Raw genomic sequence first — 22,145 nt, 5'->3', positions numbered from 1 at the left:
ACACACATACACACGTGCACTAAGATAAAATAGAACAAAAACCTTTAAAATTTGACTTTTGGGCTGGAGAGATGGCTCAGTGGTTAAGAGCACTGATTGCTCTTCCAGAGGTTCTGAGTTCAAATCCCAGCAACCACATGGTGGCTCATAACCATCTGTAATATACATTAGATAAATAAAAAAAAATTAAAAAATATTAAAAAAAATCTTTAAAATTTGACTTTTGAGGTATATACTTTGGCATGGAAGGTTTATCCCTGCAGAATCGACCTGGTTTCAAACAATAGAGAGCAAACATCGTGGCCCAAACAAGACAGGAGCATATTCACTCCTTACGTAATGTTGTAAGAGTCCCAGCCCAGAGCCACAGGGTGCGTGTTCCCCATCAGCACGGTTGCTGACGCGTCTCAGGTTGCCCGTACGTTGTCCCCTGACACTGGCCTGGTGGTGGTCACCCAGAGAGACAGAGCCAGGCACAGCCAGGAGGCAGCACAGGCTGTAGGGTCTGGAAGGACAGCTCTGCCCCACCGTCCTCAGGAGACTTTGTCTTGGTTGTCTGCTCAGTGAGTTGCCAGTCCTGCGTACAGAGTTCTGGAACGCTACGTGCCTAGGTTGAAAAAACCCCCAAGGTTTATTAGAAGGCTGGCACACATCTGTAATCCAGCTCTTGGGAGGCAGAGGCAGGAGGATTGTAGTAGGTTTGACTGAGTAGCAAAACAGTATCACAAACTAATAATAAACATAATAAAAACCATTAAACTTTAAAGAAGTATTGGCCTGCAAGATGACTGAGCAGGGTCCGCCTCCCGAGTGAGTGTGGACACTCAGACCCACATCAAAGGCCGCTAACCCCAGGTCGCCTTCTGTGGGAGGGGAAAGTAGGCAGAGTCTACCAGACGCTTGCTGGCCATCCAACCTGGGGTATGTAACAAGGCAGGACTGAGAGACCCCACCTCGGCAGGGTGGAAGGGGAGAACCTTCCCTGCCCGCCACGTGTACCTTCCCACACGTGTGCACCGCTAGAGAGGAAAACCGCCCTGCCGAGATGGCGCACGCACCGCACACACCGGCTGCTCCTTCAGACTCAGTTCTCAGGCCCCATGTGGCAGCGTACAGCCGTCTGTAGCTCCAGTCCCAGGGAATCCATGTGGTGCCTGCACAGATGCACGTGTGGGCAAAATGCCCACAGAATAAGGGTGAACGAAGGCTAGAGAGATGGCTCAGCCATGTGGAGCAGCCTTGCTTTGCATTGTCCTCTTGCAGAGGACCTGGGTTCAATTCCCAACACCCACACAGTGGCTCACGGTCCTCCGTAACTCAAGTTCTAAAGGACTCCATGCCTTTCTTCTGACTACTGTGGCCACTAGGCACACACATTGTGAACATATATACATACAAGCGAAACACTCATACATATCAAGTAAAACCTAAATAAAAAGATAAATTTAAAAATTAATAGAATAAAGGTAAAAAATTAAAAACAAAACAAAAAACTACGGAGCTCTGCGTTTCCCTCTGGGAAATGCGTGGGATTGGCGGAGGCTACTCACGAGGGATCGGTTCGGCAGGACAGTATTGGTCCATAGGACAGTATTTGCGACTGTAACTTTGAAGGCTGCCGCCCGTGCAGGACTGAGCTGGGGGTGGGCACATCAGCCTGGGAAGAGCCTAGAGATGTAACCTAAAGCAATAAGAGATCTCTGAATGGAGTCTTAGGGCCTGGCTTAGTTTAAATGATGCATATGGCCACCCCAAAAGCACTGCATGATTCCTAAGCGAGAGAAATCATTTTTTTTTTCTTTCTTTCTTTTTTTTTTTTTTCTTTTTTTCGGGGCTGGGGATTGAACCCAGGACCTTGCGCTTCCTAGGCAAGGGCTCTACCACTGAGCCAAATCCCCAGCCCCATCATATTTTTTTTAATGTGATCTCCCAATTGGATTTTTATGTGGCACCAGAGTTCTCCCTTTCCGCAAGGTTACCATTACTTCACAAAGTCCTCATTCTTCGGCGATAAAAGGCAACTGCAGTCAGTGTGCCCCACCTCCCAACAAAAAAGGGAACGCTATAAAAATTATGCCCCCTGTGACAGCTTTTAAAGGTACAGCAAACCTTAAACCCTTCATTCCCCCTTTATTAAAGGCACAGTGCGCCGGCGATGTGTGTGTTTTGTTCCCGCCCCGGTTTGTGGAGGCACTCGTGGATACTGCACGGCCACAGCATCTGCGGGAATACTCCTCCTCCTCGCTCTTTTCCCTTGAAGCTTTGGCGTGCCTTCTGCATCGTTCTAAAACCTTATCGTCCCGATAAGCCTCATCTAGAGTAATCTGTGTGCCTACTGTGCGCGAGGCGGGGAGGTTATTATTTTGTATATGTGGACCCCGGCTGTTGATCCTTTACAGCCTAGCTTTTCTGACCCAGCACTCCATGGCCTTCCACAGCCTCTGTCTCTCTGTCTCTTGTCTGTCTCTAAATAGCCCTTGACGTTCATATAAGCTAGAGCAAAACAGTTCCTGGGCAGGTGAGGCGGGCGGGTGGGTGAAGGTGCCTGCTGCCAAGTGAGACTGAGGATTCGAGTCCAAGAGGATCTACATGTTAGGAGAGAACTGGCTCCCACAAGTTATCCTCTGATCACACACATGCTATGTCAACACACACACACTCACACACACACTCACACTCACACACACTCACTTCCAAGTTCGTGTTCCTCTCTGGAAGAGGCCCTGTGCTCAAGCTTAATGGACACTTGGTAACTCCTGGTGTCCTTCTGTGTGCTGTGGATATATGTATGGCCTTACAGAGCCTCTAAGATGGTGATAGAAAAATGAGGGTGTTTCACGAGAGCATTTGTCAACACAACGGTGTGTGTGCGTGTGCGTGTGTGTGTGTGAGCATCCTCTAGAAGTAGGAAATACCAGCACGATGGAATTAAGTCCCAGAGGCACCCACGCACTTGACTCACCTTCCTCCATCCGTGCACCAAGTCTGATGCCCACGCTCAGGGAGTCCACCGTTCTGCAGAGCAGGGGGCTCTGACCCAGGTTCCTGTGAATGTGTAGACAGCTCACTGAGCGTCTATAACCAGAATTTCTCTAGGCTGTTCCTGGGTTGAGCTGGGTATATTATAGCTTATTGATCAGAAGTCCTGAGTGGTCTTTTTTAAAAAAAAATCTAATCATGAACTCCAAGGAGACTGAGGTACGCTGGGCTGGAGCGAGGAACAGCCCAGTCGGTGCCCTGAGATCCCTGGGAGTTCTGAGACACTCAAACAGCAGGGCAGGCTTGCCCCCGTGTTCCTCTCGGGCCTGAAGAACCCCACGGCAGGCGGGGGTTCCTACGCCCCTCTCTCCGTTTTTAGACCAGGCCTCTGGATTTTCCTCACCTTCTGTTTTGCAGAAGAGGATGTGGAGAACTTCGACGTGACCAACCTGTCTCAGGACATGCTGCGGAGCATTGAGGCCGACAGCTTCTGGTGCATGAGCAAGCTCCTAGATGGGATCCAGGTGAGCCGCCCACCCGCTGGCCGGGCCCGCCCGCTGGCCGGGCCCACTTACTCCCTACTGCCCTTCGTGTGAGGGGAACCCCCGCCCCACCCCCGCCAGCGCTCCCCTGCCTGTCTGTTAGCAGTCACCAGAGAGGACCCCTCCCCCCTGCTGTGTACCCAGATCCTGTGGGTCAGGCTCCTCCAGCCTTTCACCACATGCTGCCGTTCTAGGAATCCTTTGTTTCCAAACACAGTTACTGGCTGTTAGCATTGGTGAACTTTGAAAATACGTTTCTACTACACACACACACACACACACACACACACACACACACACACGTATTTTAGATATTTTACTTATTTTTATTTTATGGACATTGGTGTTTTGCCTGCATGTGTATCAGTTTATGTGAAGGTATTGAGTCCCCTGAAACCAGAGTTACAGACAGTTGTGAGCCACCATGTGGCTGCTGGGAATTGAACTCAGGTCCTCTTGGAAAAGCAGCCAGTGCCCTTAACCACTGTTAATCTCTCCAGCCCGTTTATGTTATTTTTAACCCCGTGTGTGGGTGTGTGCACATGCGTGCAGCTTTCATGGATCGCTGGGGTCTGGAGTCTCGGGTAGTTGTGAGCCGCTAGGAACCATAGGGGGTCCTCTGGAGGAGCATATGCACTCTTGACCACTGCGCCACCTCTCTAGCCCCCGGCATACTTTTAAATATGCTTCAGGGACGGTGGCGATGGCACTGAGGAGATGCCAGGGTCTTAAGAAGCAAGGTGAACTGTGTGTGAGGAATGATACCTGACATCTCCCTGGTCTGTGTAACACACACACATGCATGCACGCGCGCGCGCGCGCGCACACACACACACACACACACACACACACCAGCAGTAACGACAGAGCAGCCTAAGTCTCTCTGAGCTCTATCTAGCTGTGGCTGGTTTGGACACTGCTCACCCCAGGCTCTGTGTCCTTCGCAGGATAATTACACGTTTGCACAACCAGGGATCCAGAAGAAGGTCAAAGCACTGGAAGAGCTCGTCAGCCGGATCGATGGTAGGTCAAGAGGACAGAACTCCAGCAGTAGCCCAGTGCGGTCCCACCTCAGCTTGAAACTTGGTCCTCCCCGCTCCCTCCCCAGCCTGTCCTTGTAGTGACGCTGCCTTGGCAATGCTATCTTCACGGCTCAGCAGGAAGGCTGTGAGCTCTCCCCAGGTCTGTCTACCTCATTCCATCACCAAGCTCTCAGTTCCCCCACAGCTCTGCCCCAGTCACTCCCCTCCCCTTCCCAGTCCGCAGCCCAGGTCCAGCCATTTGCTCTCGACACCTTCCTCCCGGAAGGACTTACATTCTCTTGCTTGTTGTGCTTTCAAACCATCATCCTGTGAGGGTTTCCCAGCAGTGTTCTGGCTGTGCCCTTCTGTTCCAGAGCTCCAGTGACTTCCCCTTCATTGCCTTTTGTATCCAGTTTGTGAGTTGACCTTGCCCGTCACGTCCGATCCCTGGCTTGACACAGGCTCCCGAGCCTGGCTGACACCCTAGTGGGACTTTGAACACCCTGCTAGGACCTGGGGGGGCTCCCTGGGAGGCAGAGATCTGGGGAGAGCGGTGCTTACAGGAGTGGAGCTTCCCAGCTCTGGTCAGGCCCTAGGAAGACCTTAGAAAGCCCTAGTGACAAGGACACTGTGGCCAGAGAGACGGACAGAGGAGGTTGGGAGTTAATCTTCCCTGCAGTGTGGACCTAGCAGGGGCCCTGTGACCAGAGATCCTGTAGGCCAGTGAGCGCCTTCAAGACTGCACCAAACATTGGTGTCCTCGCCCTCTGCTGTGGGACTTCCTGCCCCATCCCTCGTCCCCTGCACAGTTGGGTCTCTCACTTTCCCAGGTTCTCTTGGTCGTGGGAACATCCTTGGTTTGTCTTGGCTCCCTCATCTTTCCACGACCTAGGACCTTGCTGCTCTCCCTCACGTGCCCCTCACAGTAGTTCTGTGCGTGGTAAATGGATTGTTCTCCCTCCGGGCCTTACCACTGCCTAGCCGCCGGCTCCATACTGGGCTGTCAGTCCCCTGAGCCTTGTATAGGGTGCATGCTGTCCTCTTGGGGAACTCAGCGGCCCCCAGGGCTGGTCATCAGGTGGATTCCAGATGGCACAGACAGTGGTTTCTTCTGCTGTCTACCTCCTTTTTCTTTTTCTGGCCTAGGTAAATAAAGGCATGAAGATTAAAAATAGTGGGGTTTTTAAAATATGTGTACACTGGGCTGTGGAGCTGATTCATTGGGCTAAAGATGCTTCCTCCCAAGCCTGCCCACCTGATCATCATGGTAGACAGACACACGGACTACTGCAAGCTGTCCTCTGACCTCCACAAGACTACACACACACACACACACACACACACACACACACACACACCCCACACACACACCCACACACACACCCACACACACACACACACACACACACACCCACCACACACACACACACACACCACACACACACACACACACACAAACCCACACACACACACACCACACACACACACCCCACACACCACACACACCCCCACACACACACACACACACGCACACCTCCACACACACACACACACCTCACACCACACACACCCCTCACACCCCTCACACACACCCCACATACACTATATAGATGTGTAGCACACTCTTGTACCTTATGCGCTTTCTTTACAAAGACCGTACAACAGCAACAACCCCACAGCTGTTCAACAGCCCCCAGGCCTTAAATTCCAGCCCCTAAGCAACCATTGCTCCTCTTGAAGCCCTGGACTGAGCAGTCAGTCACTGTTTTACAGATTGGCCTTCTCAGTTTTCCTCCCCAGAGTCCTCTGAAGTGTGAGGGGTTATCTTCAATAAAACTCGAAAGGAAAAAATTATTGGGGAGGGGTACACACACGCCACCACGTGGAATGGTGTGAGGTCCATTACCTCTTTCAGTCAGATGGGTTCCAGGGGTCAGGTCATCAGGCTTGGTGGCCTATGCTTTTACTCATTGAGCCGTCTTGCTGGCCTCTGATTGTCCCATTTTATAAATGAGAAGATGGTGATTTAAAACCATCAGCGGGGCTGGAGTGGTGGGTCGTGGGTCACAAGCCCCTTGCTGCTCTTCCAGAGGACCCACGTTCAGTTCTGAGCGCCCACATGGCGTGGCTCACAGCTGTCTGTAACTCCTGGGACTCTGATGCCTCTGACACTCTTGTGCACACGCCCACACGCAGACACACGCCTACATGTCATTCAGTACAAATGCGTCTTAAAGCATCAGGAACAGAAACCCATCGAGCCTTAGTCTCCAACCCCTCATGCAGGATAGGGGACCAGGCCAGGCCAGCTGGCTCAGGGCGCTACACAGGGCAGGAGCCAAGTGGCAGGCGGCAGCTAGTTTCAACCGAATTTGCAGAATAATCTCCTGGTGAGTCCCCTCCTACAAGAGAGAAGCCACCTCTGCTGGCCACCTGTCAGGGATGCTGAAGGGAGCTGGGCAAGGTGACCTCCAGGGTTCCTGGCCCTGCCCTGAAGAGTAATTAGGCTCTGCAGCCAAGTTTACCTCATGTCTTCATGGCCAGTGCGGCCCCCGGATGGCAGCGGGCACCTGGGAATGGCTTGGTGGATGATGGCGTGCCCTGCGCCACGCCGTGCGCCACGCCGTGCGCCACGCCGTGCACCACGTGCTGACCTCAGCCACGAGCAGGACTGAGATGTTGGGGTCCAAGGTCAGCCCACGGGGGAGGGGCTGGTAAGAAACAGAGCCCGCTCCTGGCCGTGCTCGTGGCTTCTGACCTGGTGCCACTTTCAGAGCAGGTACACAGTCACTTCAGGAGGTACGAGGTGGAGTACCTGCAGTTTGCCTTCCGGTGGATGAACAACCTGCTGATGCGGGAGCTGCCCCTGCGCTGCACCATCCGCCTGTGGGACACCTACCAGGTATGGGCGGCCCCTGCCTCTCAGCCAGCCCTGCTGGGCCCGACACCCTGTGCAGCCTCCCTGCCCACCTTCATCCTGTGTCTGCTGAGGCCTCTGGAAGTCTCTTAAGCCCATCCCTGTCACATAAGGGGTTTTAGCCAGGCTTTCCCCGGTGCAGGTAGCTGGGAAGGGAGAGGCTCACAGTGGGGGCTCGGAGGCCCGCCTGACTCTTCCTTTCTTTCTCAGTCTGAGCCCGAAGGCTTCTCGCACTTCCATCTCTACGTGTGCGCCGCCTTCTTGATCAAGTGGAGGAAGGAGATTTTGGATGAGGAAGACTTTCAGGTAAGTGGGCAGAGGTGCGGCTGCGGACGCTCGCCTGGGCCCTAGGGTCTTCCCAGTGGGAAGGGTCTTTGTGCAGGAAGGGCTGCAGAGTGGCTGCAGAGTGGCTGCAGAGTGGCTGTGCAGATCCCTCGTTCACTCACTGACAGGTGTTGATTGCAGCCTGCTCTGTGAGTCACCATGGAGGCCCAGGACATCCTGGGAAGTGAAACAGGCAGAGGGCCTTTCCCACACAGCCCCGTGCTGAGGGAAGACGGGCAGTAGACAAAGGCGCAGGGGCCTACAGAGACGCTGGGGATAAGTACACACTGCGCAAGGCCCAGCAACCTCTGTGGATCCTTAGCGGCGGGAGGGGAGGCTGCAGCTTCACCCGGAGCAGTCGGGATGAGCTCACCAAAGGCCTGAGGAGGGTCATGGAGCAGGCCACGTGGCCTCTAGGGCAGAGGGGATGGCTGGCCCAGACGCTTTAAGTCAGCCGGGCTGAGGGGTTGTGAAGCAGGCGGCAGTGGAAGAGCAGAGCCAGCTAAGGCAGAGGCAGGAAGTGGCTGTGAGCACCATGGTCGCTCCCGGCAGGCCTTAGGCATGGAGTGGATGTACTCTTAAAGACTACTCTGCTTCTCCGAGGGGCTTGGGCATGGGCAGTGATAGCAGAGGCGTGTGTGGCCATGTTTGGGGTCTTTTGTACCCACAGTCTGGGATTCTATGATGGGCTGTGACAGAGAGAGATGGACCAGAATGACCCCTGGATGGAGGCTGAGGGGCAGGTGTGTAGGGAGACCAGGGCTTTGGTGCTGAGAATTCTGAATTTGAAATGTCAGCTGGGTGTGCTATACACTGTAATCCCAGCTTTCGGGGAAGTTTGAGGGAGAGGTTAGGGGTTCAAGTATACCTTTAGCTATGTTGCAAGTTTGAGGCCAGCCTGGGCTATAGAAGAGGAAGAGCTTTATGCCCACAAACGGAGATGACTACACAGATAAATGTACAAAGGTTCTGCTGTGGTCCAGCTTCTAGGAGACAGGGTGGACTAAACACATGAACTTAGAAGCCTTGGATTAGGGGTAGGGGAGACGGCTCAGTAGTAAGACGCTGTTTGCAAAAGCAAGTGGGGCCTGGTTTGCCAGGCCTGAGCCCTGGGAATGCAGGGCATCTGAGTGGGCAGCTGGAGGCCTGGGAAACCCACTGGCTGCAAGTTCAGGTCCTAGAGGAAGCAGATAAGCAAGTGGGACTCTCGGGGAGGGATTATGCAAGAGCCGTGAGGGCCGAAATGTCCACAACGCTTATTGTAGTGCTGGGAATTAGGCCTCCCTTGTGAGGAGAGTGTACTACCCTAGGAGCTGGGTTGTGGGGAGACCTTGGGTTTATCTGAGAGGTGAATTTTTGCCCCTTCCCCACCATGTCAGCAGCCTTGGTCCTAAAGTCTGGCTCTGCGTGTCTCAGCCCTGGCCTGCACTGCTCACTCTTTGGGAATGGTAGGGGCATCAACTTTTGGTCCCAACCCAACAGGGAGTCAGACTCCACCGTTAAGCACCAAGCTCACAGCATTAAGGTGGATTTCAGTTCTCCTGAGCCAGGACTAACCCTGGAACAGTAAACAAGGCCAACCCTGCAGGCAACCATGGCTTCTGGTCCTGACCCTTTGACAGAGTGCACCATCGAGGCAGGCCATGGAGGCGGGGATTGGGGGAAGACTTCCCAAAGGTAGTTGTCAAACGGGAAGCCCTGAATTCTGTGCCCCTGGGAAACTGGCAACCCTCCTGTGGGCAGTGATGCGCCAGCTACTGGGATGGGGGAAACATCTCCAAAATCCAGAAATCCAGAAGTGTGCTAGCTTTGCCAGACCACGGCAGGCGACAGACGGCTCCCCCACCGCCTGAGCAGCTCTTAGCTCTGTCTTCACCTGCACCCAGGCAAAGGCTGGTCGCTCTGCTGCGGGAAACTCTAGGGTGCATCGGCTCAGCTGCTCTTTGCTGATCTGGAGGAGCAGGGGCATGGCGCCCGAGGCTAGGGATCACTGTCCCTTCGATGCATAAAAGAGATGAATAGGAGAGGCAGTGGGGTTTCTTTGTCTTGGGGAAGCTTTCGGTTCTGCCCTACACAAGAGTTTTGGAGATGCCCTCTACAGTGTCGCTCTTAGAGGAGAAAGAGTCAAGGCTTTGTTATCTATTTATAGATAGGGTCTCATGTAGCCCAGGCTGGCCTCGAACTGACCATGTAGCTGAGGATGACCCTGAACTTTTTTTTTTTTTTTTTTTTTTTTTTTTTTTTCGGAGCTGGGGACTGAACCCAGGGCCTTGTGCTTCCCTAGGCAAGCGCTCTAACCACTGAGCTAAATCCCCAACCCCGACCCTGAACTTTTTATCCTCCTTCCACCTCCCACCCCCAAAACTCGCAGAGTGCAGAAGTGTGGGTGTGTACCAGCAGGCTTGGGCTAAAACTGGCAGAGTGCAGAAGTGTGGGTGTGTATCGGCAGGCTTGGGCTGGTCAGAGTTCTTACAGTGAGACAGTGCAAGGCCACGAGTATCTTAGGCCTCAGCCACAGAGCGGTGCAAACAAATCCGTCCTCGCCTCAAGGATGCCATTGTGGACCGTTGCCTAAGTGCAGGTCCTATGTAGACTCTTGGTGAGGGGCCGGTTTGAACCCTGCTCTGACAGGTTAGGGAGCCCTGGGATCAGAGGATGCTCATGGGAAAGGCAGATACTCCAGGCTGTAAACGGAAGCAGCCACTAAGGGATCCGGAAGCCCCCAGGAGATCCCCAAGTGCACTGGGCAGAACCACTGGGCTCTTTGACTCAGGAAGTCACAGACCGGGTGGACATGAAAGACCACGCTTGGCCCTTGTGGGGTGGACGCTCTCATTACGACGTGCTTACCTGGTCAGAAGGACAGACAGGGTGGACATGAAAGACCACGCTTGGCCCTTGTGGGGTGGATGCTCTCATTACGACGTGCTTACCTGGTCAGAAGGTTTGCGACACAGCCGGGTCCACCTGACGTCCAGGGGCCTCCCTCATCTGTGGCGGCATTTCTCTCACCTGTGGCAGCAGTTTCCTTTCCTTGGAGATGATTGGGTTCCATCGTGCCTAAGCCTGGCCCTGTTCTGCAGCCTGGGCCCCATGGCCTTCTTCACTAAAAGGACATGGGGCTTCCCCTAGTGCTTGCCCTACAGACAGGCTCACCCTGTGTGGGTTCACCTGACTCTGAACTCTGCTTTAGGAACCGTTTTGTAGACAATCTTCAGTGTCATTCTGGCAGTGTCTCTCCGTCCCCCTGGCTAAGCACACCTGACTTGTGACCAGCACCTCTGCCCCTTGGCCATGGTCATTCCGTTTCTCCATCTTTTTTTTTTTTTTTTTTTTTTATTCATTTATTTTATGTACAGCTTTCTGTCTGCATATGTGACTGCAGACCAGAAGTGGGCACCAGATCTCATTACAGATGGTTGTGAGCCACCATGTGGTTGCTGGGAATTGAACTCATGACCTCTGGAAGAGCAGTCAGTGCTCTTAACCGCTGAGCCATCTCTCCAGCCCCCGTTTCTCCATCTTTATCTGAAGATTGGTTCCCACTTTTTGAGACAGGGAACTGGCAGGGGTGGAGAGCTGCAGTTCCAGTCTCTGCCACCAGGTGGCAGAGCGGCTCTTCACAGCCAATACTCTTTCCATGAGAGAGGAGGGAAAAGGAAGGAGTGCTAGACTAGGGATAGAATTTATTCAGAAGTGCCTGGAAAGCATGTACTAAAGCTAGAGTTAGAGGTCAGAATGGCTCCCATCGCAGAAAAAGTGTCCTACTCCCGAGCTGGGCCACTCTTGTTGGTTGGTTTTGTTTACAGGTTACACAAAAGCATAGAATCATTATAGAAATACTAGAGTTTTCCAGTAAGAAGGGGTGTGGAAGAGAGTGGGTGAGACGGCTCAGCAGGTGAAGGTGTTGCCGCCCAGCCTGACAACCTGAGTTCAAACTCCGGTGTCCACACGGTAGAAGGAGAGAACCTAGTCCTGCAGGGTGCCCTCTGACCTCCACAGTCTACGCACAAGCACACATCCCACGGAGAACAAGCAAAGCCAAAGAAGGTTACAGCGTGGTGGGTGGCTCTTCATGAAGGCCTGGAACTCCCTCTGTAGACCAGGCTGGCCTTGAACTCACAGAGATCCGCCTGGGGGTGGGAAGGGATTAAAGGCATGCACTACCGCACTTGGCTCTACTCTTTAAAAATTTATTACATTACATGTATGAGTGTTTTGCCTGCATGTCTGTCTTGTACCACGTGTGTGCCTGGAACCTGTTGGAGGCCAGGAGAGGGCGTTGTTGTATCCCAGGAACTGGAGTTGTATGGTTTTAAGCCTCTCTGTGAGTAGGGACTGGAACCCAGATCTGGGAGAATAGCAAGGGTCTCTGAGCACGTCTCCAGCTCACCTTGTCTCTTGAGGCAGGCTCTTCCACTGAGAAGGGGTTCACCATATCGGTGAGGCTGGTTGGCCAGCAAGGCCCAGGAATTATCCTGTCTCCAACTCCTGCAGTCCTGGGACTCCTGCTCCTCACCGGAGCACTTTACCAGCTGAGCTCTCCCGCTAGCCCCAGGACGAATCTTTTTGTGAATGTGAGTACACTGTAGCTGTCTTCAGACACACCAGAAGAGGTCATCGGATCCCATTACAGATGGTTGTGAGCCACCATGTGGTTGCTGGGAATTGAACTCAGGACCTCTGGAAGAGCAGTCAGTGCCCCTAACCCCTGAGTCATCTCTCCAGCCCCCAGGATGAATCTTTTTACAATTAAAAAGGTAAGAACAAATATCCCAACTCTGAATAAGTTGAATGAATGAATGAATGAATGAAAGAAATATAAGAAAACAAAACAACAAAGTACAGCTGAGAAGCAGACATAGGGACAAAATGGCAGCTGCAAGAGCGGGCCTGTGTGGCCGGAAGCAGGTGGTGACTTCCTGTCTGTACCGTCTTCACCCTCGGCTCCCAGCATGTGCAGAGGCCGAGGTAGTGTCTCAGAGGTCTCTCTGTGAGGGTTTTCAGACTTCCTGAACTGAACAAGGGGCCCGGGGCGACATGATTCTTAGGAGGCCGAAGGCTGGGCTTCGGGGCTTGCATGGTCCTGGAGGAGGTACCTCCCCAGCCACAGACTGCAGGGATGAAAGGCCTTCCTTGCCTTGCAGGGCCTCCTCATGCTGCTGCAGAACCTGCCTACGATCCACTGGGGCAACGAGGAGATCGGGCTGCTGCTGGCTGAGGCCTACAGACTCAAGTACATGTTTGCGGACGCCCCCAACCACTACCGCCGATAGGTGCTGTCTCTCCTGGGGACCCAGACTGCCCCATCTCTGATGGCAATTTCATCACTGTGGCCACCGTGCAAGTCGTGGACCCCGGCCAGGAACCACTCCTGCTGTACAAAGCTCGCCCCCCCACCGCAGCCACCACCACCACCACCCAGGTCTTAACTTCCCAGCATCCGTCACTTTGTCTCGGGATGTCTATCTGGGACCACTGTCAGTATTCTGTGCCGTGTGGATGGGCCGGGCTCTGGGAGAGGGCAGAGGGAAAGGGAGAGTTCTCTTTCCCTGGAAGACACTGGACAAAAGAAGGGGAGGCCCTGGGTCTGCCCCCCATTGTCCATACTCACCTGCCAGCTCTGCCCAGGAACCAGCTGATGATGTTTTCTTTTACTTTCTTTTTTTAAACAAGGAAAACACACATTTTCTAATATGCCCAAGGCATAGGGTGTTAGGCTCTGTGCTGTTGCTTCTGTGACTCAGATTGATCTGGTCACTGGTCAGAGACACTTTGTTTTCAGAACACTCCCTGCTCTGCCTTTTCCCCCTCACTTCTCCTCCTCCTCCTCCTGTCCCAGCTGAGCCAGTGACCCAGTGAGTGAGCCCTTCCTCCTCAGGCAGAGGAGAGCCACGTTCATCACCCTGAGGAGAGGCCTGCACTCAAGGGCTGGGAAGTACGTTTGTCCTTTCCTCAATGGTTATCTGTTCCCGTGTGTGTGTGTGTGTGTGTGTGTGTGTGTGTGTGTGTGTGTGTGTGTGTGTGTGCGTGTTTGTGCGTGTGTTTGTGTGTATGTGAGTGTGGGTATGTATATGTGTGCATGTGCGTGCGTGCGTGCACATGACTGTGAGTGTGCAAGTGTGTGTGTACAAGCCCATCAGCATTTTGTCACATGTCTGAATTTGTGTCCAGACTAACCCATCAGAACCGGTTGGGAAGGACCCCAAGGACCAAGCGTCTGACGGTCCCTCTCAAGGGACCACAGCAGGGGAGGGAGAAAGAAGGTTGTTTTGTTCCGTTTTAACCACCTCTTTGAACCATTTTTCCAGGGCGAAGCCCTCCAAGATATTATGTATAAATTGTGTCATTATGTATATGGGTAAAGGTGTACAAATCTATGTCCTCTTTGCAGCAGATATGATTTTATATTTATAGCGTGCGTTGACAAGTGAAAGCAAGCTAGGCCTTTAGCACAGGTGGCTTAAGGGAGGGGTGGGGCCAGGTAGAGTGGCTGGAGGGTGTGGCCAGCAGATGGTCATCAGTCAGTGTCTCCGCCTTCTTTCTCTTCCCTTACTCCCCACCCCTCCGCTGGCCTCTGAGGAAGACCTGCTCTGTCCTCCGTTGCCGAGCTCCGCTGGCCTCACCCCTCTCCCCACCCCAGGAAGGACGAGTCAGAGGCCTCCCTCAGGTTTTGTGGCCCCAGCCTTGATCTTCTCAACGTAGGTCAGCACTGTGGTCAGGACAGAGCTGGCTGACAAGTTGGTGCCAAGAGAAGGGGTCCCTGTATGTCCCCAAGGCCGGGAGCTCTTCCTGGAAAGTGGCATTAAGTGTCCCCTACTGCCACCATCACACCCCGCAGCTCAGGAGATGGAGGCCCCGGGCCAGTGTTTGGTGGTGGAGGATGGGGAGGATGGAAGCCAGGAGCCATTGTCCCCTGGGGTGCCAGGCAGTGTTTCCAGGGTGACACTTCCTGTGTCACTCCACCTCAGGCCACACCTCACCCCCGTGAGTTAGCTCCCGCAGCCAGGCTGTTTCTCAGGCGTTCTTCCCACCCCCCACCCGCCCCTGTGCCTCAGTCGCCTCCTCTTTCACAGGCGAGGACTCGAGACCCCCCTCCAGCAGACTGAGCAAAGACAGACTTGTGTTCCCAAGTGGTGGTTTTATTTTTTTAGTTTTATGTTTGTATGGGAAATTGTGGATAAAGTGAATGGACTGTAAATAAACGGTGTTTCCTCCTCCATCATGAGCTTCTGTTCTGAGTTCATGGAGCCTGCCGTGAAGTGGCTTTTTGTTTCCTGGTTTTGTTTTGTTGTTTGTTTGTGGGTGGGGGGATTGTCAAGGGCTAGAGAAATGGCTCAATGGTTGAGTGCCTACTGTACTTCCCAGCACCCATATTCATAGACAGACTCATGTAGCATATATTCACAGACAGACAGACTCGTTTAGCCTATATTCATAGACAGACTCACAGACTCACGTACCATATATTCATAGACAGACAGACTCATGTAACATACATTCTTAAAGAGACATGCATACATAAATAAAATCTTTAGAAAAAAATGAGTCAAGCCTTGTATAGGACAGCAGCATTCGCAGGGGACACGAACAGAGGCCGAGTCCCTACACCAGGCAGAAGACTGTGTGCGGAGTGAAGTACCCTGCTTCCTCAGCTGCTGTTCGGCAGAGCTCCTGGTCTCACATGGCCACACGGTGACAAAGGAGGTAAGAAGGTGAACTTAGACTTCTTGCTAGAGGAATGGCTCAGGCGAGTCAGGTGAGCCTATAAGCCCTACCACCTGAACCCACTGAATCCCAAAAGCTATTCAGAGTCAGACCTGGTTAGTCCCTAAAGTAAAACCTTCATCGCTCAGTTCTGAATGAAAGACAGAGTCTTCTGTAACCCAGCCTGGCCCCAGACCCACTAAGTAGCTGAGGATAGCTTGGAGCACCTGATCCTCCTCCTCCTCCTCCTCTTCTCCCTCCTCCCCCCTCCCCCCCTCCTCCCCTTCTTCCTCCTCCCTCTCCCTCTTCTCCTCCTCCCTCTCCCCTCCCCCTCCTCCCCTTCTTCCTCCTCCCTCTCCCCTCTCCCTCTTCCCCTCCTCCTCCTCCTCTTCCCCCCCCCTCCTTCTCCCTCTCCTCTTCCTCTTCCTCCTCCCCCTCCTCCTCCCCCTCCTCCTCTTCCTCAGCTTCCCAAATGCTGAAGTTACAGGCGTGCACCCATTGTTCATAAAGGAAACTAGCCCAGAGCCAAGGACAGCAGCAGGGTCAGGAACCATGCAGGCTCTTCCCCCAGTTTGCCTGGTTAGTGTCTCCAGCCACCACAGAGAGCAAAGGTGTGTGTGGAACTGACATTCCCCACACCGTTGACCACTGGCAACCTGCCTTCAGTAGGACCTTTTGGTGATTGATCATAGTTTTTAAATTTTTTTTGTAATTAAAAAAATGTTTTTTTGGGGGGTGGGGGTGGGGATTTAGCTCAGTGGTAGAGCGCTTGCTTAGCAAGCGCAAGGCCCTGGTTCGGTCCCCAGCTCTGAAAAAAAAGAAAAGAAAAAAAAATGTTTTTACTCATTTTTATGTGTGTGTCTGTGTCTGCCATACACGTAAGTGCCCTCTGAGGCCAAAAGAGGGCATCCGATCCCCTGGAGCTGACATTACTGGTACCTGGGAGCTGTCTGGTACGGGTGTTGGGAAGTGGACTTGGGTCCAGCAGAGGAGCAATGAGCCCTCTTCATCCCTGGGCCATCTCTCCAGCCCACCAGTTGTATGTCTTAAGGAAACTTCCAGAAAGCTGTCCCACACTATTACCCCCTACAGCTCAGGAGGCAGAATAGAGTCTATGATAGCTCACACCGAGTTACAGGGAGGTTGGAGGATTAGCTTTCTTGAGGCAGCCATCTGCCGAGGGTCTGCCACAGTGGAGGACAAAAAACAAACAACCCCAAGTATTAGGGTTCAATAGGAATATTTGTGCTGGACAGCAGTGGACCTCTGAGCTCCACCCGCCTGGTCTGCTGAGTTCCAGGACGGCCACAGCTATAGAGAGACACTGTCTCTGTCACAAAAACAAAACAAAAAAGGCCAAACAGAAAAAAACTCAAATACAACAACAAAAAGAATGTTTACAAAGAAGACTTTATCAGAACCACACGAAGATAATTTAACCTCAAGATCCAATTGACCTCAAAATTAAATTTAGAGCTTAACTTTTATTAAAAAACCATGGGCAGGGGTTGGGGATTTAGCTCAGTGGTAGGCGCTTGCCTAGCAAGCGCAAGGCCCTGGGTTGGTCCCCAGCTCCAAAAAAAAAAAAAAAAAAAAAAAAAAAAAAAAAAAACCATGGGCATTTTCTCTGCTTGATACAATTTAACCAAGTGATCCAGTGATTCGGAATAACAGATTTCTAAACGAGTGTGTAATCGAAAAATCTCTAGTCTTCGTTTATGGAGAGCATGAAATCTCTTCCGAATATCTTTGACTCGGACAAGAGAGTGGGGCTGGAGGGCTGGCTCAGGGGTTACGGGAGCTCCCTGACCTTACAGAAGGCCTGGATTCGGTTCCCAGCACCCACATGGGGGCTCACGATTGCTTGCAGTTTTAGCTCCAGGGGATCTGGTGCCTTTGTAGGTCTCTGAGAATCCCCTCTTATGTTATAGTCCCTGTGGGTGGGTCTCAGGCATTGGGATAGCAGCAGCCCTGGACTCTGGGACCCTTGGTCCTGAAGGCTGAAGGCTCTGGAACTCTTCTGGAACCTGCTGAGGTCTGCATGTTGTCTGCCCTGAGCCGGTACCAGCCTCTCTCCTTTCTCCCACCCTTGGGCGGGAGTTGCCAGGCCACTCTCCAGTCTCTGTCTTTCCTTGAGATAGCCATAACTCTAACTCATTCTTCCTTCCTTTCCCTCCCATCCTCTGTTCTTCCCTCCTCCTTCCCTCCCTCTTTCCCTCCCTCTCTCCTTCCCTCTTTCCCTCCCTCTCTCCTTCCCTCCCTCCCTTCCTTTCCCCCTCCCTTTTCTTTCCCTTCCTCTCCCTTCTCCCCTATTTTCTTTTCCCCTTCCTTCCTCATCTCTACCCGTCGCCCCCCCCCATCTCAGTACCAGGGATCAAACCTAAGGTTTTGCGTGTACCATATAAAAACCTTACAAGGGAGCTACACCCAAAGTGGCTTCTGCAGTCTCTAGATAGCCCCAGCTCAGGATGATCTAATCCAGCTATTAAATCATGTCATGCCTGCATTTGACATTGACACTGATAACTGTATCACCTGCGAGATAAACAGCTCCAAGCTCGCACTGAAGGGGAGGGAAACAAGGCCGCCATCACCGACTTTGGGTTCTCACTGACCCCCACCCCCACCCCATCCCTTCTTAGTAAAATCCAACGTGCAGTAAAGATTTGAACTTGAAGCTGACCCTTGACAAGCTGATGGATGTCTTGGCCAGGCACCAGCCAGAAAAGGAACGGCATAGTTATATACTGAACGGAGTTCGTTTTAAAATATCCAGCCTAATTATTGATTACAGATACCTCCAGCATGGAAGATACTTGATTCATTATGAGTCCTTACAAGATGAGCTCGGTGCAAGGAGTCAGAAATATCATACGGCTCTGTTTGCATAGAGCAGCATTGAATACACAAGTTGTCTGAAGCAGATTCCACACTCACACACGCGTGCACTCGCCCGCACACACGCCTCTGGTTTTCTAAGATATTTTCCTACCCAAGGCTCATGTAAGAGGTGCTGGGTGTTGAACCCCAGCACTGTATAAACCAGAGGGGGCCGTGCACACCTGTAACCCTAGCACTTAGAGGAGGAGGGTGGAGGGTCAGAGGTGGAAGGCTATCCTCAGCTATGTATGGAAATCGAAGGCAAGCCTGAGTTACATGAGACTCTGATCTTGGTCTGTCAGTCAGTCAGTCAGTCAATAAAACAGTTCCCTTTTGAAACCAAAGGCTTCCTTCCCTTTGCCAGAGAGGCCCTGATCCTCACCTCAGAGTAAGAGCACTGGAGACAGTGTAGACAGAGCAATTAGTTCAGTCGGTGTCTTTGCAGGGTGTCAGCACAGAGTAAGAGGTGGAGTGCTGAGAGGGGGCAGCTCACAGACTGTGGAGAGCTCCTCCTTCCTTTTCCTCTTAAGTGACAGTCACTCCTTTGTGCCGTCTCGGGGCCGGCTTTCCATCATTCTATTTGTGCTTTTCTCAACAGTAATTGTGAGTGAGTTCATCTCTGTGTTCCGCCTCCTGTTCATTTTCAAGCTCGTCGGAAACATGACCCCGTGGGCGAGCTTGGCTGTTAGAAATCTCCCACTCCAGGCTTCCAGTTTGGGTGGAATGGGAGTGTCCAGCTTAGCAGAGTTTAGGTAGAGGAATAGCGGCGCTAGCAGGCATTAGCAGGGGGTCTAGTGTTTCCTATTCGATTGCGGCTGGCCCTAGGCTGGCAGGGGGCACCACTGAAAGGAATGTCAGATGGCATTTCTCATGTTTCAGCTTGAATCTTCTATTTAGAGGCCGGGTGCAGAGGCATAGAAGATAAAGGAGGCAGATAAAAGGTAGATCCAACCAGAATGGAGAGCCCTCAGTCCTAGCTCCCTGCTCCCACCAGACACGTACAGGTTGGCTCATCCTGGGAGAGGGAGGAGGACGTCACCCTGAAGTCACCCTGCAGTTTCCACAAACCTCAGGTGTCTGCCTGCCTCCTCCCTCCCCCTAGCTCTAGGATAGGTAAATGCAGGCTTCCCTTGTAAAGCTGGCGTGTGAAGCAAGAGAAGAAGAGAAGGCAGGACTCAGACACACACATCAAGACTCCTTTTTTGCCCAGCTCGGGTCTTTCAAGAAAAAGCCTCTGTCTCGCCTCCCCTGAGCCCCATGCAGGGGAACCCGATTCACATCATTAGCGGGAGCTGCAACCCAGTGACCCAGCCCTGCTCGCAAAAGGGAACGGCTTGGTTTAGGCTTTTCAAAGACATGTCTTGCTCGGATGCGGCTTATAGATTAAAAAGTCTAAAGCTTAAGGAATGTCTTTATAATATTACCAGCTTAAAGAGAGAAAAACCTTATTTTTATGTCTCTTGTGTAACAGAGGGTAGAAATGTCATAGATGGGGCTGGAGAGATGGCTCAGCGGCTAAGAGCACTGACTGCTCTTCCAGAGGTCCTGAGTTCAAATCCCAGCAACCGCATGGTGGCTCACAACCATCTATGATGAGGTCTGATGCCCTCTTCTGGTGTGTCTGAGGACAGCTACAGTGTACTTATATATAATAAATGAATAAATCTTTTAAAAAAATGTCATAGATGAGGCCTCGGGGTGTGGCTCAGTCTTGGCTAGGATGCACAAGACTCTGGGTTCATCCTCAACTCTAATAATAATAATAATAATAATAATAATAATAATATAGAATAAATAAAAGTGAGATAGAGCATAAGGATTAGTGTTAGCTACTGCAGAATCTCAGACTACAGTGCCTTATAATGGTAGCCAACAGTGATAAGGTATTTATCAAGGACCAGCAACATCTGACAAGAATTTATCCTCCAAACAGCTCCCTAAGTGAGCATGGCTCTTTGTAGTGACAATTTTGGAGTTTCTGTTTCTTAAAAAACAAAACGGAACAGAAATATGATAAGAATATGTTTTTGTTTTAGTCCCAGGTGTGGGATATGGGGCTGCTCCAGGACGTCCACAGCAGCTGACTGTGATTTGCCTCATGCTCCATCAGGGGTGTGATTTTTTTTCCGATTGGCAGAGAGTCTCTGTGATTATGTGACATTTGGAATTCTGGGGAATTTTCAGAGGGTGGAGAGGCAGGGTGGGTTCTTGGTTGGTTGCTATTGGTCTTGGTTTATTTTTATTTTTTTTAAAATTTATTCATTTATTATATATAAGTACACTGTAGCTGTCTTCAGATACACCAGAAGAGGGCATCGGATCTCTTTACAGATGGCTGTGAACCACCATGTGGTTGCTGGGAATTGAACTCAGGACCTCTGGAAGAGTAGTCAGTGCTCTTAACTGCTGAGCCATCTCTACAGCCCCTGGTCTTGGTTTGTTAAGTAGTTGTGTGCAAAGGAGAAGGAAGGAAGGAAGGAAGGAAGGAAGGAAGGAAGGAAGGAAGGAAGGAAAGAAAAGAAAGAAGAAATCTATCCTGATGGCAAAGATCAAACTCAATGCCCCTAATCAACAGGAAGTGTCTTAACAATAGTATCGTCCCTCTTCCTTTCTGTCTCCTTCCTTTTCTCTCCTATCTGGTGTTAGGGAGTTGAATGGGTGGTGAAGGGTGGAAGAAAGAACCCACAAAGTAGCAAATGTTAGCTACAGTTTTCATCTTACAAGTTGGGAAACTAAGGCGTGGAACAGTCAAATACCTTCCTCAGCACCTATAGTAAATAGTAGGCTTGGGATTGGAACTCACGCAGCCTGGTTCTGTAGTCTGTATTGCCTCACTGTGCTACAGTAGCCTCCAGTCCACTCTCAAGTCCAGGGAGCTGGTCGCACACAAACCACCTCCATACCTCCTCAGAGATAAAAGAAAGAAAAAAAACAAAACAAAACAAAACAAAAAACCCCGGCAGGCATGAGAAATGGCACATCGATTAAGATGAGCTGCTCTTCCAGGGGACATGGGTTTGGTTCCCAGAACCCACATGATGGCTCAGGACCCCAGAACTCCAGTTCTAGGGGGATCCAACAATCTCTACTGGCTTCTTCTGCAGGCATCAGGCACCCACTTGGCTCAGAGGCATACACGCAGGCAAAACACCTATAACGCAGACATTAAACAACAACAACCAAACTCCAGGGTGGAGAGATGAGGGAGAGTATCCTCTCCCCAGCCCCATCAAGGCCATTCCCATTCATTCTCTACCCCCGGATGAGCCCCAGGTAATGTGATCCATCTCTACAGATTTGCCTAGTATAATTTTTTAAAATTCATTAACAAAATGAGGTCATGCAAAGAGAGAGAGAGAGAGAGAGAGAGAGAGAGAGAGAGAGAGAGAGAGAGAGAGGCTAAATAGTAACTAGACCAAATCAACTTTAAAATGATCAGAGTTTTATAAATCAAATAAAATGGTTATGGCCACCATCAAAATGTAGTTATGAAGCAATTCTTGCTTTGATGACACGGTCTCATATCCCAGGCTGGCCTCATAACTCATTGCATAGCGGGGGATGCCCTTGAATTCCTCGTCCTCCATCACACCCTGCCAAAGAAAAAAGGGGGTGGTGGGGTGGAAATCAGGGGTTCCAGTTCATTGATGCAGGATCTGGGGTAGTAATAGCTTTGGAGAGCTCGGGGGAGGAAGGTATTGGGAAAGTCATTGTACTCACGAACCCAAGGAAAGACAGTGCCTCTTGTTATTTACTACGATTTTATAATTTAAG

The 22,145-nt window shown here is 51.6% G+C and overlaps 1 protein-coding gene across 1 annotated transcript in view; it reads left to right on the top strand.

Moving 5' to 3' along the window:
• Tbc1d22b (TBC1 domain family member 22B) overlaps positions 1–13,873 on the top strand; it is a 52,434-nt gene extending 38,561 nt beyond the window's left edge. The window contains exons 9-13 of the mRNA XM_032888534.1: positions 3,397–3,503; positions 4,469–4,544; positions 7,318–7,445; positions 7,671–7,766; positions 12,932–13,873. Of these exons, the coding sequence (XP_032744425.1) occupies positions 3,397–3,503; positions 4,469–4,544; positions 7,318–7,445; positions 7,671–7,766; positions 12,932–13,060 (536 nt within the window). The 3' untranslated portion in view covers positions 13,061–13,873. The remainder of the gene's footprint in view (positions 1–3,396; positions 3,504–4,468; positions 4,545–7,317; positions 7,446–7,670; positions 7,767–12,931) is intronic.
• Positions 13,874–22,145: the final 8,272 nt, after the last annotated feature.

The sequence above is a fragment of the Rattus rattus genome, chromosome 18, assembly GCF_011064425.1.
Source record: "Rattus rattus isolate New Zealand chromosome 18, Rrattus_CSIRO_v1, whole genome shotgun sequence".
Taxonomy (NCBI): domain Eukaryota; kingdom Metazoa; phylum Chordata; class Mammalia; order Rodentia; family Muridae; genus Rattus; species Rattus rattus.
Note: the sequence above shows the minus strand (reverse complement) of the source record. Positions and strands in the feature narration are given on the sequence as shown.